Source organism: Gobius niger (genome assembly GCF_951799975.1).
Source record: "Gobius niger genome assembly, chromosome: 3".
Classification (NCBI taxonomy): domain Eukaryota; kingdom Metazoa; phylum Chordata; class Actinopteri; order Gobiiformes; family Gobiidae; genus Gobius; species Gobius niger.
In genome coordinates, this window is record NC_136854.1 from 3,878,686 (window position 1) to 3,895,078 (window position 16,393).

At 41.7% G+C, this 16,393-nt stretch overlaps 2 protein-coding genes across 3 annotated transcripts in view; both read left to right on the top strand.

Moving 5' to 3' along the window:
• pex6 (peroxisomal biogenesis factor 6) overlaps positions 1 to 11,969 on the top strand; it is a gene marked incomplete at its 5' end in the record, with an annotated part of 30,699 nt that extends 18,730 nt beyond the window's left edge. Inside the window, 6 exons of the mRNA XM_079552868.1 lie at positions 630 to 691; positions 861 to 969; positions 4,003 to 4,116; positions 8,246 to 8,323; positions 8,465 to 8,604; positions 11,574 to 11,969. Of these exons, the coding sequence (XP_079408994.1) occupies positions 630 to 691; positions 861 to 969; positions 4,003 to 4,116; positions 8,246 to 8,323; positions 8,465 to 8,604; positions 11,574 to 11,710 (640 nt within the window). The 3' untranslated portion in view covers positions 11,711 to 11,969. The remainder of the gene's footprint in view (positions 1 to 629; positions 692 to 860; positions 970 to 4,002; positions 4,117 to 8,245; positions 8,324 to 8,464; positions 8,605 to 11,573) is intronic.
• A 3,197-nt stretch (positions 11,970 to 15,166) lies between these two features.
• Positions 15,167 to 16,393, top strand: part of LOC306961348 (voltage-gated delayed rectifier potassium channel KCNH1-like) — a 49,979-nt gene continuing 48,752 nt past the window's right edge. For both annotated transcript variants that reach the window (XM_079554049.1, XM_079554050.1), the window contains exon 1: positions 15,167 to 15,392. In XM_079554049.1, coding sequence (XP_079410175.1) covers positions 15,320 to 15,392 — 73 coding nt within the window. In that variant the 5' untranslated portion in view covers positions 15,167 to 15,319. The remainder of the gene's footprint in view (positions 15,393 to 16,393) is intronic.

The following is a 16,393-nucleotide window of genomic DNA, read 5'->3' on the forward strand; positions in this document are numbered from 1 at the left end:
GATATTTGTAGCCGATACCCGATGTAGTATTTGTCCAGTATCGGTGCATCCCTTTGTGCTGGAATAAATTTGAGGAAGTAACTGTACTGTCAGTTTTCTGTCATTAAATGCTTTTATTATGAAGGTATGCAGTACTTTTTTGATACTGATGCCTAAACGATACTTTTCCCGATACCACAATATTTGTCGTCTAAAACCAGAAACCAGAATAATAATGAGTGGAAGATAAAGTAAATGTACAATATCGGGTTCGATGTCAGGAAATGTGTGGATAATGGGGAAATTGGGAGAAATTGTGGCAAAAATAAGGAAATAGAGAAAAAAAAAAGCTGAAAAATAATAATTCTGTGGAAAATAAACAGCGGGCCGGACTGTAACCGGGCCGGGGTTTGACCTGGACTGTGCAGGGGGGGGGGGGATAGTGAGAGCTAGAAACAAGTTTGGGCAAAAACTAAACATCTCACAGTTTGAACAAAACCAAATCAGCTACAACTGTTTGTCTGTTTTTGACCTTTTATTTTGAAATAACGTTAAAGCGTTGACAGGAAGTGGTGGTTACCCGACACCACAACAGGAAGTGACTGTTGTTCCCGATGTTCCTGTTGTGATTGTGTCTGTTGTTGTTTCAGTGTGAAGGGCCCGGAGCTCATCAACATGTACGTGGGGCAGAGCGAGGAGAACGTGAGGCAAGGTCTGTGAGAAAACTCTTTAAAATGCAGTCAGTGAATAGTGTCAGAGTTAAGGCCTCAAAGGTCATTAAAAAGCGTTTAGTTAGATTCAAACTGGATTTAAATGACACAATGTGGAGCTGCCTCTTCGTTAACGTGCACCTTTAATGTATCTCCTCTGCCCCCCTGCAGTGTTCGCCCGAGCGCGCTCCGCCGCCCCCTGTGTGGTTTTCTTCGATGAGCTGGACTCTCTGGCTCCCTCTAGAGGACGCAGTGGGGACAGCGGGGGCGTCATGGACAGGTCTGTGACCACAGAGTGTTTTTATATAACTCTCTCTCTCCTCATAGTGTTTATATATCACTCTCTCTCTCCTCAGAGTGTTTATATATCACTCTCTCTCTCCTCAGTGTTTTTATATCACTCTCTCTCTCTCCTCAGTGTTTATATATCACTCTCTCTCCTCAGTGTTTATATATCACTCTCTCTCCTCAGTGTTTATATATCACTCTCTCTCTCCTCAGTGTTTATATATCACTCTCTCTCCTCAGTGTTTATATATCACTCTCTCTCTCCTCAGTGTTTATATATCACTCTCTCTCTCCTCAGTGTTTATATATCACTCTCTCTCTTCAGTGTTTATATATCACTCTCTCTCTCCTCAGTGTTTATATATCACTCTCTCTCCTCAGTGTTTATATATCACTCTCTCTCTCCTCAGTGTTTATATATCACTCTCTCTCTCCTCAGAGTGTTTATATATCACTCTCTCTCCTCAGTGTTTTTATATCACTCTCTCTCTCCTCAGTGTTTATATATCACTCTCTCTCTCCTCAGTGTGTTTTTATATCACTCTCTCTCTCCTCAGAGTGTTTATATATCACTCTCTCTCTCTCCTCAGAGTGTTTATATATCACACTCTCTCTCCTCAGTGTTTATATATCACTCTCTCTCTCTCCTCAGAGTGTTTATATATCACTCTCTCTCTCCTCAGTGTTTATATATCACTCTCTCTCTCTCCTCAGTGTTTATATATCACTCTCTCTCTCCTCAGTGTTTATATATCACTCTCTCTCTCTCTCCTCAGTGTTTTTATATCACTCTCTCTCTCCTCAGTGTTTATATATCACTCTCTCTCTCCTCAGTGTTTATATATCACTCTCTCTCTCTCCTCAGAGTGTTTATATATCACTCTCTCTCTCTCCTCAGTGTTTATATATCACTCTCTCTCTCTCTCTCCTCAGTGTTTATATATCACTCTCTCTCCTCATAGTGTTTATATATCACTCTCTCTCTCCTCAGAGTGTTTATATATCACTCTCTCTCTCCTCAGAGTGTTTATATATCACTCTCTCTCTCTCCTCAGTGTTTATATATCACTCTCTCTCTCTCTCTCCTCAGTGTTTATATATCACTCTCTCTCTCCTCATAGTGTTTATATATCACTCTCTCTCTCCTCAGAGTGTTTATATATCACTCTCTCTCTCCTCAGTGTTTATATATCACTCTCTCTCTCCTCAGTGTTTATATATCACTCTCTCTCTCCTCAGAGTGTTTATATATCACTCTCTCTCTCCTCATAGTGTTTATATATCACTCTCTCTCTCCTCAGTGTTTATATATCACTCTCTCTCTCTCCTCAGTGTTTATATATCACTCTCTCTCTCCTCATAGTGTTTATATATCACTCTCTCTCTCCTCAGAGTGTTTATATATCACTCTCTCTCTCCTCAGAGTGTTTATATATCACTCTCTCTCTCTCCTCAGTGTTTATATATCACTCTCTCTCTCTCTCTCCTCAGTGTTTATATATCACTCTCTCTCTCTCCTCAGTGTTTATATATCACTCTCTCTCTCCTCAGAGTGTTTATATATCACTCTCTCTCTCTCCTCAGTGTTTATATATCACTCTCTCTCTCCTCATAGTGTTTATATATCACTCTCTCTCTCCTCAGAGTGTTTATATATCACTCTCTCTCTCCTCAGTGTTTATATATCACTCTCTCTCTCCTCAGTGTTTATATATCACTCTCTCTCTCCTCAGTGTTTATATATCACTCTCTCTCTCCTCAGTGTTTATATATCACTCTCTCTCTCCTCAGAGTGTTTATATATCACTCTCTCTCTCCTCAGTGTTTATATATCACTCTCTCTCTCCTCATAGTGTTTATATATCACTCTCTCTCTCCTCAGAGTGTTTATATATCACTCTCTCTCTCCTCAGTGTTTATATATCACTCTCTCTCTCCTCAGTGTTTATATATCACACTCTCTCTCCTCAGTGTTTATATATCACTCTCTCTCTCCTCAGAGTGTTTATATATCACTCTCTCTCTCCTCAGTGTTTATATATCACTCTCTCTCTCCTCAGTGTTTATATATCACTCTCTCTCTCCTCAGTGTTTATATATCACTCTCTCTCTCCTCAGAGTGTTTATATATCACTCTCTCTCTCTCCTCAGAGTGTTTATATATCACTCTCTCTCTCCTCAGAGTGTTTATATATCACTCTCTCTCTCCTCAGTGTTTTTATATATCACTCTCTCTCTCCTCAGTGTTTGTATATCACTCTCTCTCCTCAGTGTTTATATATCACTCTCTCTCTCTCCTCAGAGTGTTTATATATATCTCTCTCTCTCCTCAGTGTTTATATATCACTCTCTCTCCTCATTGTTTATATATCACTCTCTCTCCTCAGTGTTTTTATATCACTCTCTCTCCTCAGTGTTTTTATATCACTCTCTCCTCAGTGTTTTTATATCACTCTCTCCTCAGTGTTTTTATATCACTCTCTCTCTCCTCAGTGTTTATATATCACTCTCTCTCCTCAGTGTTTATATATCACTCTCTCTCTCTCTCCTCAGTGTTTTTATTTCACACTCTCTCTCCTCAGTGTTTATATATCACTCTCTCTCCTCAGAGTGTTTATATATCACTCTCTCTCCTCAGAGTGTTTATATATCACTCTCTCTCTCCTCAGAGTGTTTATATATCACTCTCTCTCCTCAGAGTGTTTATATATCACTCTCTCTCTCCTCAGTGTTTTTATATCACTCTCTCTCTCCTCAGTGTTTTTATATCACTCTCTCTCTCCTCAGAGTGTTTATATATCACTCTCTCTCCTCAGTGTGTTTATATATCACTCTCTCTCTCCTCAGTGTTTATATATCACTCTCTCTCTCCTCAGAGTGTTTATATATCACTCTCTCTCTCCTCAGTGTTTATATATCACTCTCTCTCTCCTCAGAGTGTTTATATATCACTCTCTCTCTCCTCAGTGTTTATATATCACTCTCTCTCTCCTCAGTGTTTATATATCACTCTCTCTCTCCTCAGAGTGGTCTCTCAGCTTCTGTCGGAGCTGGACACTCTTCAGTCGACTGGAGTCTTTGTGATCGGAGCCACAAACCGCCCCGACCTGATCGACCAGTCTCTGCTGAGGCCCGGGAGGTACGAGAAACACAAACATCACCCACGGAAACACAAACATCAGGGTTTAAACCGTTATCCTTATTTATATTTATACACTGCTCACAAAAACTTAAGGCACACTCAAAAAACACATCCTAAATGTCAATCAATTCGATTTTTCGGATGAAAATCTTTATTCATAGTGTAGGGCAATGTGTTGAGAACAAAATAACATAAGAATGATAAATGGAAATCAAATTCTCAGCCCCTGGAGGTCTGGATCCAAAATTATAGTCAAAATCAAAATGACAAATCAGGTCACTGGTTGATCCAAATTCTGTAGAAATTCCTCCAAACGAGTCTGTATCATCCTCAGTAGTGTGTGTGGCCTCCACGTGCCTGAATGCACTCCTTACAACGCCTGGGCATGCTCCTGATGAGACCACGGATGTCCTCCTGAGGGATCTCCTCCCAGACCTGGATTAGAGCATCAGTCAGCTCCTGGACAGTCTGTGGTGCGACGTGGCGTTGATGGATGGACCGAGACATGATGTCCCAGATGTGCTCTATTGGATTTAAGTCTGGGGAACGGGCAGGCCAGTCCAGAACATCAATACCTTCATCATACAGGACCTGCTGACACACTCTTGCCACATGTGGCCTGGCATTATCAGGCATCAGAAGGAACCCAGGGCCCACAGCACCAGCATATGGTCTTACAATAGGTCTGAGGATCTCATCCCGGTCCCCAATGCCAGTCAGGGAACCTCTGGCTCGCACATGGAGGGCTGTGCGGCCCTCCAATGAAATGCCTCCCCAGACCATCACTGACCCACCACCAAACCGGTCATGCTGGATGATGTTGCAGCAGCAGAACGTTCTCCAGGGCGTCTCCAGACTCTGTCACGTCTGTCACATGTGCTCAGGGTGAACCTGCTCTCATCCGTGAAGAGCACAGGCACCATTGGCCAATCTGTCAATCGCTGTGTTCTCGGGCAAATGCCAATCGGGCTGCACGGTGTTGGGCAGTAAGCACCGGCCCAACGCCCTCATACCCCCCTCATACCGCCCTCATACCACCCTCATACCACCCTCATGGAGTCGGTTTCTGACCGTTTGAGGACCAACATGCACATTTGTGGCCCTCTGGAGGTCATTTTGTAGGGCTCGGGCAGTGCTTCTCCTGTTTCTCCGTGCACAAATGAGCAGATAGTGGTCCTGGTGCTGGGTTGTTGACCTCGGTCGCCCCCCCCCAGGTCTCCTGGTGTACTGGCCTGTCTCCTGGTATCTCCTCCATGCTCTGGACACTGCGCTGGGAGACACAGCAAACCTTCTTGCCACAGCACGAATGGACGTGCCATTTTGGATGAGCATCACTCCCTGAGCAGCTTCTGTGGGTTGTAGATGCTCCTCATGATGCCTCTAGTGGTGAGAACACTGGACAAATGCAAAAGTGTTCCAAAAATACGGTCCAAAGGATGAAGACAGGGAAATGGTCTGTGGTCATGTTGCTCCTCTGGGATTCAGAGGGCATACGTGTGTGCGAAGTACTCAGCTGCGATATAAGAATAGAGAGAGCACATGCGTTTAGCTGCTTTTTTACTTCAGCACGAAAGAATTGTTCTTCACAATGACAACAGCAGTAATCAAAACAATGCAATTACTATGCTAAATGGCCTTAAAAGAGTCCAAAAGTCCATGTGGCCATAGCGAAATAAACTATACTATGAGTCAGATATGACAATTTCTTCAAAAGCAACACAATTAAAATACCAAACATTCTTTATTTTAATGTACTTTTTAACCTTTTTACCTTTTTATCATGAAATTAATCACTATTTATCTCTATTTATCTTTTTAACTGTGCAACTATTTATGAAATCCCTATTCTTAATATAAAACTAAGCCAACTACAAAATGGCTGCACTGTATCTAATACAGTAGTACAATGGCATTACTAGTTTCCCGTCATAAACCATAGTTATACCTTGGTGATAACATAACCTAGTCAATGTCTCATAGTAATGAAACATGTTTTATTTATGTCCTAAATAAACAATACTCAAATGGTCCTCCTGGATAATGTATTTTTCCCGCGTTGTAATTTCCCTACCCTTGACCATTAGCTCCAAAAGTTAGCATTGAACACGATCACAATTCTACTAAAAAAACGTATTAAACTTAGTTTCTGCTAGACTCACACTTGACAGTTTTACCACAAAAACCTTCTGACTAAGATAATATACTTCAACTTTGCGAACTTATAGTGTTACCAACCTGCGATATAAGAATAGAGAGAGCACATGCGTTTAGCTGCTTTTTTACTTCAGCACGAAAGAATTGTTCTTCCTCTGCGATGCCTCAGCTATTCTCTATCGATGCGCGACATGCGCCATCTAGTGGTCAAGGGTAGGGACTACATCTAACTCAACAGAGATGTATTCGAACCAAATGACATTTAATATATATAAAAAATACTTAAATGTCAATGTCAAAAATAAAAATTGTAGGGGTGCCTATTTTTAATGAACTTATTTCCAGACCTCTACACTCTCCCCTACTTAAAATAAATGTCTCCCGACATTTCACGCTTTAGGGTGACTTAGTTAACGAGAGTGTACCAGTTATAAGCATACGGTTGGGGCTGGATGGGGTATGGATAAGGCATAAAGTTCTGAACTGTTGGCACGTGAGTTGGGAGAAAGAGAGGTCTCACATTTGCAGTCCATGGCTGAGATGATGGTTGTCCCAGAGCATCGTAAGTAAGTCTCTCCACCGGTTGTGCTCTCCTCTGTGACCTTCTCGTTTCCTCCTGTTCTCCATTATTTCCATCCATTTCCTCCATTTGTCCTTGTTCCTCCTGCAACACAGCTGGTCCAACCATTTGCTCCTCAACAACTTGCTGTATGGGTACAGGTTCCTGTCTCACTGGTGGGCGAAATTCTCTAGCCGTGGCATTGAGTCTTTGCTGGTTTTGAGCATTTTGCACTGGCACGACAGGTACTGGTTGCTGAGCGTTTTGGTTTGAAGCACTTTGCTGAGGATTTACAAGTCTGTATACAGGAATGTTACTCCAGAGGTTGTAACGATAAGTGTACTCTTCCTCGTCCTCCGAGCTATCACTGTCTCTTTTCTCACTGTCTGGATTTGTTTCAGTTCTTTTGTCTTTTTTCTGTTTCGACTTTTTGCATACAGGCAGTTCTTCTTCCAATGGCAAATCGTTTACTGGCAATAACAGATTTCTGTGTAACACTCGAATGACTTAACTGCCTCTTTCCACTTGTACTTTATAGACTGGTCCATCGCCTACTCTCTCAACTACGCGATGTACTTCTGATTCCCAGTACGCACGCAATTTTCCCGGACCTCCTCTTTCAGAGAGGTTCCGAACCAGCACTCTGTCGCCTGGTTTTGCACACCTGCAAAACCATTCCTCTTTTGGAGTGATCTTGCTAATTGCCTCTCATTTCCACCTGTGTCTGTTTAATTTCCACAACACCAAGTGAAACTGATTCACAATAAGCGTGGCTTCCTAACTGGACAGTCTGATATCCCAGAAATTTGACTGACTTGGAGTTACATTGTGTTTTTTGAGTGTGCCCTAAGTTTTTGTGAGCAGTGTATATACAAATGCATAAACATTTCATTGGGAAATTGCACAGACTTTTTTAAAATTGTGTCATAAAACAAATCTATTAACCCCTTAACTCCCACCTGAACATTTTCTCCAGTTTGGCTTTACCCCAGTCCAAAAGCTTCTGGAAAAAAGCTGTGAAAATAGCAACAAAACTGAGACGAAAACAATGATGGAAATGTGACAGAAAAGTGAGAAAACATTGACAAAAAAGTGACGAAAAATGGATGAAAAAGTGGTAAAAATGTCACAAACATTTAACAAAAAAATGACAAAAAATTGATAAAATTTTTTACGAAAAATAAAAAAATGTGACAAAAAAATGACAAAAGAATTGACAAAAAATGACAAAAAAATAACAAAAAATGTGACAAAAAATGACTAAAAAGTTACAAAAATGAGTTGAATACCCAACAAAAAAATGCTGGGAAAAAAATCTGAGGAAAAAGATCCTCTCGGTTCAGGCGGGAGTGAAGAGGTTAATGAATGTTTTTTGGTCGTTTACCAAAGTGTGATGTTGTTCCTGTGTTGCAGGTTTGATAAACTGGTTTATGTCGGGGTGAACGAGGACCGAGAGTCTCAGCTGCAGGTGCTGCAGGCCGTCCTGAGGAGGTCAGCTCACGTTAAAGACTTTAAAGACATTTCTCTTTATCCTGCGTCAGGTCCACTCGTTTTTACTCAGAAGTTTCCACTTGTGATTTATGAAGCTTTGAACCATAAAAACAAGTAGAAATGAGTTTGTGTTTCCTCCAGGTTCCACTTGGAGCCGTCCGTGGACCTGTCGGCCATCTTGGATCGCTGCCCGGGTCACATGACGGGCGCCGACCTGTACGCGCTCTGCTGCGACGCCATGACGAGCGCCGTGAAGAGGAAGATCAGCCTCATCCAGCAGAGTGAGACAAACACAAACACGATGATGGAGCCGTATGTTAGCAAAAGGAAAAGTCAATTGGAAAATAAATAAATAAATGCAAAAAACAAATTCTGAACAGGGCAATCTGCAAAGGGCAGAAAAACACTTTTACATATTTCTCCTCAAATCAATTCCTTTTCCCCCAATGTTTTAACCTCTTAACTCCCGCCTGAACTGAGAGCATTTTCTCCAGTTCAGCTTTACCCAAATCCTGTAGGCCAGTGTAACGCCTCATTTGAAAGCTAAGATCTACAAAACTCATCTAAATGGATCTTTTTCCTCACGTCATCAGATTTTTTTACATTTTTTTGGAGGGGTTTCAACTCATTTTTGTCTTTTTTTTCTTCATTTTTGTAACTTTTTGTCACATTTTTGTCGGGTTTTTTTTTGGTCATTTTTTTGTCAATTTTTTGTCACTTTTTGGTCATTTTTGTGATTTTTTGTCAATTTTTTATCACATGTTTGTCTTTTTTTGTCATTTTTTGTGTGAATTTTTTTAATCGATTTTTTGTCATTTTTTTGGTCAAATTTTTATCACATTTTTGTCACATTTTTGTCAATTTCTTGTAACATTTTTGCCACTTTTTCATCAATTTTTTGTCAATGTTTTCTCACTTTTTTGTCACATTTCCATCATTGTTTTCGTCTCAGTTTTGTTGCTATTTTCTCACCTTTTTTCCAGAAGCTTTTGGATTGGGGTAAAGCCAAACTAGAGAAAATGTACTCGGTTCAGGTGGGAGTTAAGGGGTCAAGAAATGTTCCTCCATTTTATCCTCATTTCTTCTGAATTTTCCCCTAATTTTATTGATTGACTGCGGAATTCTTCCGCAGTCAATTATTGGTTTTCATGTTCTTTATTATTATTCCTCTTCCATCTTTTTCCTGATTTTCTAGAGCTTTCAGCACCTTCATGCTTTGTGCAATTTATGCAAGTTATGCATCAAAACGTTACGCATGTTGAGGAGAAGGGTGCTGTTACTTTTGGGACTTCTGCAACTTACGGTTTTTCCGCAATCGGCCAAAATGTCGGAGATTTTTCCCATTGACTTATAATGGGGCTGCCGCAAATCCATGCTTTTCTGCACTTTTTTCTGCATTTTATGCAATTTCTGCACTTTGTGCATGTTCAGCTTCTGCAACTTGTGGGTTTTGAGAAAAAACTGGCCTTCTGCAGATTTCCAGTTTTTTTATACGAGAGTTTGAAATTTTTGCATTAGTGTGTATGGGGGGAATCCAGCCAATCGGGGAAACTCCAGGACTTTCAGCCATTTGTGCAGCTTCTGCCAATCAAGCACTGAGGCCATTTCAACAGTTTGACCAGTTTATGGAATATAAAAGTTTATGCAATATTAATAATTTATGCAAATTAACCACTTTATGGGATTTAACCAATTTATGCATTTTAAAGCCTTTATGCAACTGACGAGTTTATGCCATTTAGGATTTATGAATTTTAAAGCGTTGATGCAATTTACATAATTTATGCAAATTAACCCATTCATGCATTTTACAACTTTATGCAGTTTATACAGTTTATGCAACATGACATTTTATGCATTTTACCAGTTTATGCAAATTTGATTATGCAATTTGAACAGTTTATGCAATTTCTGCATTCGCTTCCCGCATTTCCGCAGTCAATCGCAATGGTGCAGCCATTGCATTTCTAGTTTACATTTTATTCCATATTTTTCTCATAAATTGTACTAATTTGTTCCCCCATTGTTCCCAATTTCGATGTTGTGAGTTCTTCCAAACAGCCGTTTCCATATTATCTTAGAGACCTGTGGTTCCCAAAGGGGGGTCCGGGCTCCTCAGAGGCGCTACAGGGGCCCCGAAGTGACACTGAAAAAGATATAATGTATGACTTTAACCCAGTCCTGGAGTCATAACTCGGTGTTGCTTTTTATGTCATTTTAAGTTCGTTTTGAATCGAGGACCTTGTTATAACTGGGGACCCAGAGATATGTCAAACTTGGAAGAATTTCAAAGCAAAAAAGAGGAAACTGAACTTTATTTTGAAAAGTGAGTTCAGTGAAATGCAAGGCCGTGGGAAGCCAGGGTGCTGAGGGCGCTGCAGCACCCCCTGGTGGACAGTTTGTGAACCGTAGGCAATATCAACCCCTTAACTCCCGCCTGAACCGAGCACATTTTCTCCAGCTTTACCCCAATCCAAAAGCTTCTGGAAAAAAGGTGTGAAAATAGCAACAAAACTGAGACGAAAACATTGACGAAAAAGTGACAAAAAATTTACAAAAAATTGACGAAAAAGTGAGAAAAATTTGACGAAAAAATGGACGAAAAAGTGATACGAGTTTGACCCAAAAAATGAGAATAATTTGATGAAAAAGTGACAAAAAAATTGACAAAAAATGACGAAAATGGGGAAAAAAATTGACAAAAAAGTGAGAAAAATTTGACGAAAAATTGAGAAAAAAATTGACAAAAAAGTGATAAGAATTTGACAAAAAAATGGGAATAATTTAACGAAAAACTGACAAACAAGTCACGAAAATTTGACAAAAATGAGACGACTGCCCAACAAAAAAAGTGATGAAAAAAAATCTGATGTGAGGAAAAAGATCCATTTAGTTTTGTAGGTCTTTCAAATTAAGCGTTACACTGGCCTACAGGATTTGGGTAAAGCTGAACTGGAGAAAAAGCTCTCGGTTCAGGCGGGAGTTAAGAGGTTAATGCACAGAAAAAGTATTTTGGGGGTACATTTTGTCCCTCAGCGCCCCCTAACTGAAACATCTTCCCACAGCTCTGGTGAAATGTGAAGTTCTGGGAGAATTTGAGGTTTATTTTGAACAGAACCTTGACTTTTACTCACAAATAATCCACTTTATTTAGAAACGGTCACTCAAAAGCAACACCTTTGAGGAAGGAGGTATACGGACTTGCACCGAGCGGAGTGTTTACTCGACTTTCCTTCTGTTTGTGCGTCAGGTTTGGACGAGGAGGAGACGCCGCTACTCCTCAGTCCGGACGACTTCTACAGCGCCGTGAAAGACTTTAAACCTTCTGTGTCGGAGCGAGAGCTGCAGCGCTACAAGGACCTACAAGAAACACTGACGGAGAAATGAACTACAAGGACCTACAAGAAACACTGACAGAGAAATGACCTACAAGGACCTACAAGAAACACTGACGGAGAAATGAACTACAAGGACCTACAAGAAACACTGACGGAGAAATGAACTACAAGGACCTACGAGAAACACTGACGGAGAAATGACCTACAAGGACCTACAAGAAACACTGACGGAGAAATGAACTACAAGGACCTACAAGAAACACTGACGGAGAAATGAACTACAAGGACCTACAAGAAACACTGACGGAGAAGTGTTTGGTATCCACGTGTAGCAGGAAAGGCTGTAATGCAAATATGGTCATTTCCTGTGTGGGAGACAGGAGAAGTTTGGGAAATTTTGGAACATTTTTAGATTTTATTTTTTTATTTTCTGAACATTTTTGAAAATTTCTAGAAAAAATTTGGAAAATTTCGGGGAAAAATGAAAAAAAATTGGGAAAAATTTGAAAATTGTTTAAACTTTTTTTTTTATGTTTTCGAAATTTCCGATTAAGGGAATCATTTTGGATTAATTTTTTATTTTAAGAACATTTTTGAAAATTTCTAGAAAAAATTAGTAAAATTTCTGGAAAAAATTTAATTTTGGGGGGGAAAAAATTGAAAATTGTTTGAATTTTTTTTGTTTTGTTTTGTTTTTTTAATTTTTTTTATGTTTTCGAAATTTCCGATTAGGGAATCATTTTGGATTTTTTTTGTTTTTTTTTTTTATGGAAAATGTTGGGGTCGCTCCCTGGTCTTTCCCACGATTATTCATTCACAAACACTGATATGTTTGGTATCCACGTGTAGCAGGTAACGCTGTAATCCAAATATGGTCTTTTCCTGTGTGGGAGACAGTTTGGGAAATTTTGGAACATTTTTAGATTTATTTTTTTTATTTTCTGAACATTTTTGAAAATTTCTAGAAAAAATTTGGAAAATTTCGGGAAAATGTAAATTTTTTTGGAAAAAATTGTTTTTTTTTATGTTTTCGAAAATTTCCGATTTGGAAATCATTTTTTATTTTTTTATTTTTTTATGGAAAATGTTCATGCTCAAACATGTCTGTGTCGCTCGCTGGTCTTTCCCACCCTTATTCATTGACAAATACTGACATGTTTGGTATCCACGTGTAGCAGGAAAGGCTGTGGTCGAGACGCTGTAATCCAAATATGGGCATTTCCTGTGTGGGAGGCAGCAGCGGCTAAAGACGGGGGAAATATACACAGGGTGCAGACAAAGGGACTAAACTTTAAACACTCTTTAACAACATTAATAATAACAATATATAGCAATAATAACGAGTTAAATCAAAAACTAGAGAAGATCCAGAAGGAAACTTAGTCACAAAACATAAAATGACAGAAGTTTTTCCTCATAATCCACGTGTTTAAATGTTTTCCCTCTGCAGTTTCTCGTCTTTAATCCGTGTGACGAAGGAGAAGTTTATAAATAATGAAATGTAAATGCTGTAAATGAACACATGTAAATTAAAGGTGATTTATTCTGAAGCGTCTGTGTGTAATGAAACAAACTGCTTCACCAGCTCGTTTCTGCTGTTGTACCAGTGTGCGCCAGAAGGTGGCGGTGGTGGCGCGTGAGAATGAGCCTCCCGCAGGTAAACAAGTCATTCACGTCTCTGTGCGGGAGGTTTAAGAGCGCGTGACATGAAGCACGTGACATGAGGTCAGGACTATGTTTTATTTCCTCAGACTGTGTTTTTGAGGCTGTTCTTTACATGTGAAGTCACTGAACTGCAGACCCGGAGGGGGCACAGCGCCCTCTGCTGGAACAGCGGATCCTCCACGGTGTTATTGAATCTATCAGATTATTTTGTGCAGTTTAGAATTTAGTTTCCATGTTCAGTTTGAATGTGTTTGCTAGAGAAGTATGTGCTGTATTGTTTATTATTGAAAAAATTGGGAGGCTGGAGTGCTACATGGATGTAAAAAGATGTGTAAGTTTAGTCTTTTGGGTGCTCTTCAGTGCAAAGAACATTTTTATTGTTAAAAACAACAGTCTCGTTTTAATCCGAGAAGGAAAGTTCTTCAGTTCCAGAGCGACCTTCAGTCCTTCAGTCCTTCAGTCCTCAGGTCTCTAGATGTTGTAGGACTGTCTTGGCTGACGCGTCTCTGCAGCATCGCTTGGTGGTCGGGGACAGTGCCCCTGGATGGGCAGACTGGGGGGTGGTCCCTCTCTTTAAGAGGAACCACCTCAGCCTCTCCGGTAAAGTCTACTCCAGGGTGCTGGAGAGGAGGATCCGGCCGATAGTCCAGCCTTGGATCCAGGAGGAACAATGCGGTTTTCGTCCTGGTCCTTCTACACTGGACCAGCTCTACACCCTCCGTCGGGTGCTCGGGGGTTCAGTCCACATTTGTTTTGTGGATCTGGAGAAAGCGGTCGACCGCGTCCCTCGTGGTGCCCTGTGGGGGGTGCTCCGGGAGTATGGGGTCCGGGGCCCTCTGCTAAGGGCTGTCCGTTCTCTGTTTGAGCAGCAGGAGCTTGGTTCGCATTGCCGGCAGTAAGTCAGACCTGTTCTCCGCCAGGGCTGCCCTTTGTCACCGGTTCTGTTCATTACTTTTATGGACAGAATGTGTAGGGGCCGGAGGGCGTCCGGTTTGGGAGCCTCAGGATCTCATCTCTGCTGTTTGCAGACGATGTTGTTCTCTTTGACCTTCAGCTGCTCTGGGGCGTTTGCAGCCGGGATGAGGATCAGCTCCTCCAAACCTGAGGCCATGGTTCTCCTTCCCCTCTTCCCCGGTGGGGAGTCCTTACCTCATGTGGAGGAGTTAAAGTATCTCGGGGTCTTGTTCACGAGTGAGGGACGGATGGAGCGAGAGATCGACAGACGGATCGGTGCAGCGTCAGCAGTGATGATGTCGCTGTATCGGACTGCCGTGGTGAAGAGGGAGCTGAGTCGACCCCGCCCTCACCTGTGGTCATGTGATTTGGGACCGAAAGGACAAGATCGCGAATACAAGCGGCTGAAATGAGTTTCCTTCTCAGGGCGTCTGGTCGTGAGGAGCTCAGTTACCCGGGAGGAGCTCGGAGTAGAGTCGCTGCTCCTTCACGCCGAAAGGAGCAGCTGAGGCTCAACTGGTGACATGGTGGCACAGTGGTTAACTCTTTTGCTTCACAGCTTGAAGGTCTCGGGTTCGATTCCCACCTGGACGGGGCCTTTCTGTGGAGCTGCATCTTTAAAGTCCTCAGTCGGCTGTGATCCTTCAGGGACTTTACAGCTTGAGCTCGTGATCGACAGAAACATGAGTCATACACATATACACACATATACACATATACACACACACTCATATACATATACACATACATATACACACACATACTCAGGCTCAGAGTCTTGTCTCGAGTCTCCACAGGTTTGTCCCAGACGCACGCGGAGCTCCTGGCCCCTCCCACGTCGTCGCCATCTGCCAATCCGCTGCCTCCAGCTGAGCTCGCGCCGCTGCGCTCGCGGGCGCGGGGAGCAGACGCGCGCGGAGCCGGAGCAGACAGGAGCTCGCGCCGCAGCAGAGGATAATGATGATGATGACGGACGGGATGAGGAAGGTGAAGGGCACGAGGATGTGAGGCTCGCGCGGACCCGCTGAGGGGGGGCAGGATGGCGGGAGGACGGCGCGGGCTCGTGGCGCCGCAGAACACCTTTCTGGAGAACGTGGTGCGCAGGTCCAGCGGTGAGTGCAGGTGTTTGTGTGTGTGTGTGTGTGTGTGTGTGTGTGCATGTGTGTGTGCGTGTGTGTGTGTGTGCGTGTGTGTAAGCGTGTACATGTGTGTCTGTCGGTGCGTGGGCAGCGCGTGTGGATTCTGAGTGTGAAGAAGGGCTCGTGAGTCAGGGACCCGCACGTGCCACTGCAACACAAGATCCGCAAAGATCCTGTTTATGTCTGAGTCTGAGTCTGGGCCGGGTCTGGGCCGGGTCTGGCCCGGGTCTGGGTCAGACCTGAGTCCCGGGTCTTACAGGAGCGGAGTGTGAGTGACTCCTGTTTACATGGAACCTCTTACCCCCCACCTTCACCTGTGAAAATAGCAACAAAACTGAGACGAAAACAATGACGGAAATGTGACAAAAAAGTGACGAAACATGGATGAAAAATGACAAAAATTTGAGAAAAAATTGACAAAAAAAAAGTGACAAAAAATTGACAAAAAATTACAAAAAAATTACAAGAAAATGTCAAAAAAATGTCAAAAATGTCACAAAAAATGACCAAAAAATGTGATAAAAATGTGACAAAAAACAAAACTTTGAGAAAAAATTGACGAAAAAAAAAAAAAATGTGACAAAAAATGTGACAAAAAATGGACAAAAAAAGGACAAAAAAATGATTGGCCTATAGCGGGGTAGTCAACGTCTGGCCCCAAAGATGATTTAGAGAAACATTACTCTGCAAATAAGGGATCGAACACCAGTTACTTTAAACATGAGAGAAACAGTGTGAGTGTTTTTCAGATTTTCTGGCAGAATAATCCATTTGTCATCATCAACTGGTGGGTTTTCTTCAATATTTTCCAGAGGTATTTTCCAAAGGTTTTATCTCATCAAAGACAAGACCAAATCTACTCAAACCTTAGATTTAATCTCTTAATTCAAGTAGATTTATGTCATTTCTTCCTTAAAACGAGAGTGCACTTCCTTCTAATGTCAGTGTTGTTCATCATATATGACCTCATTGGG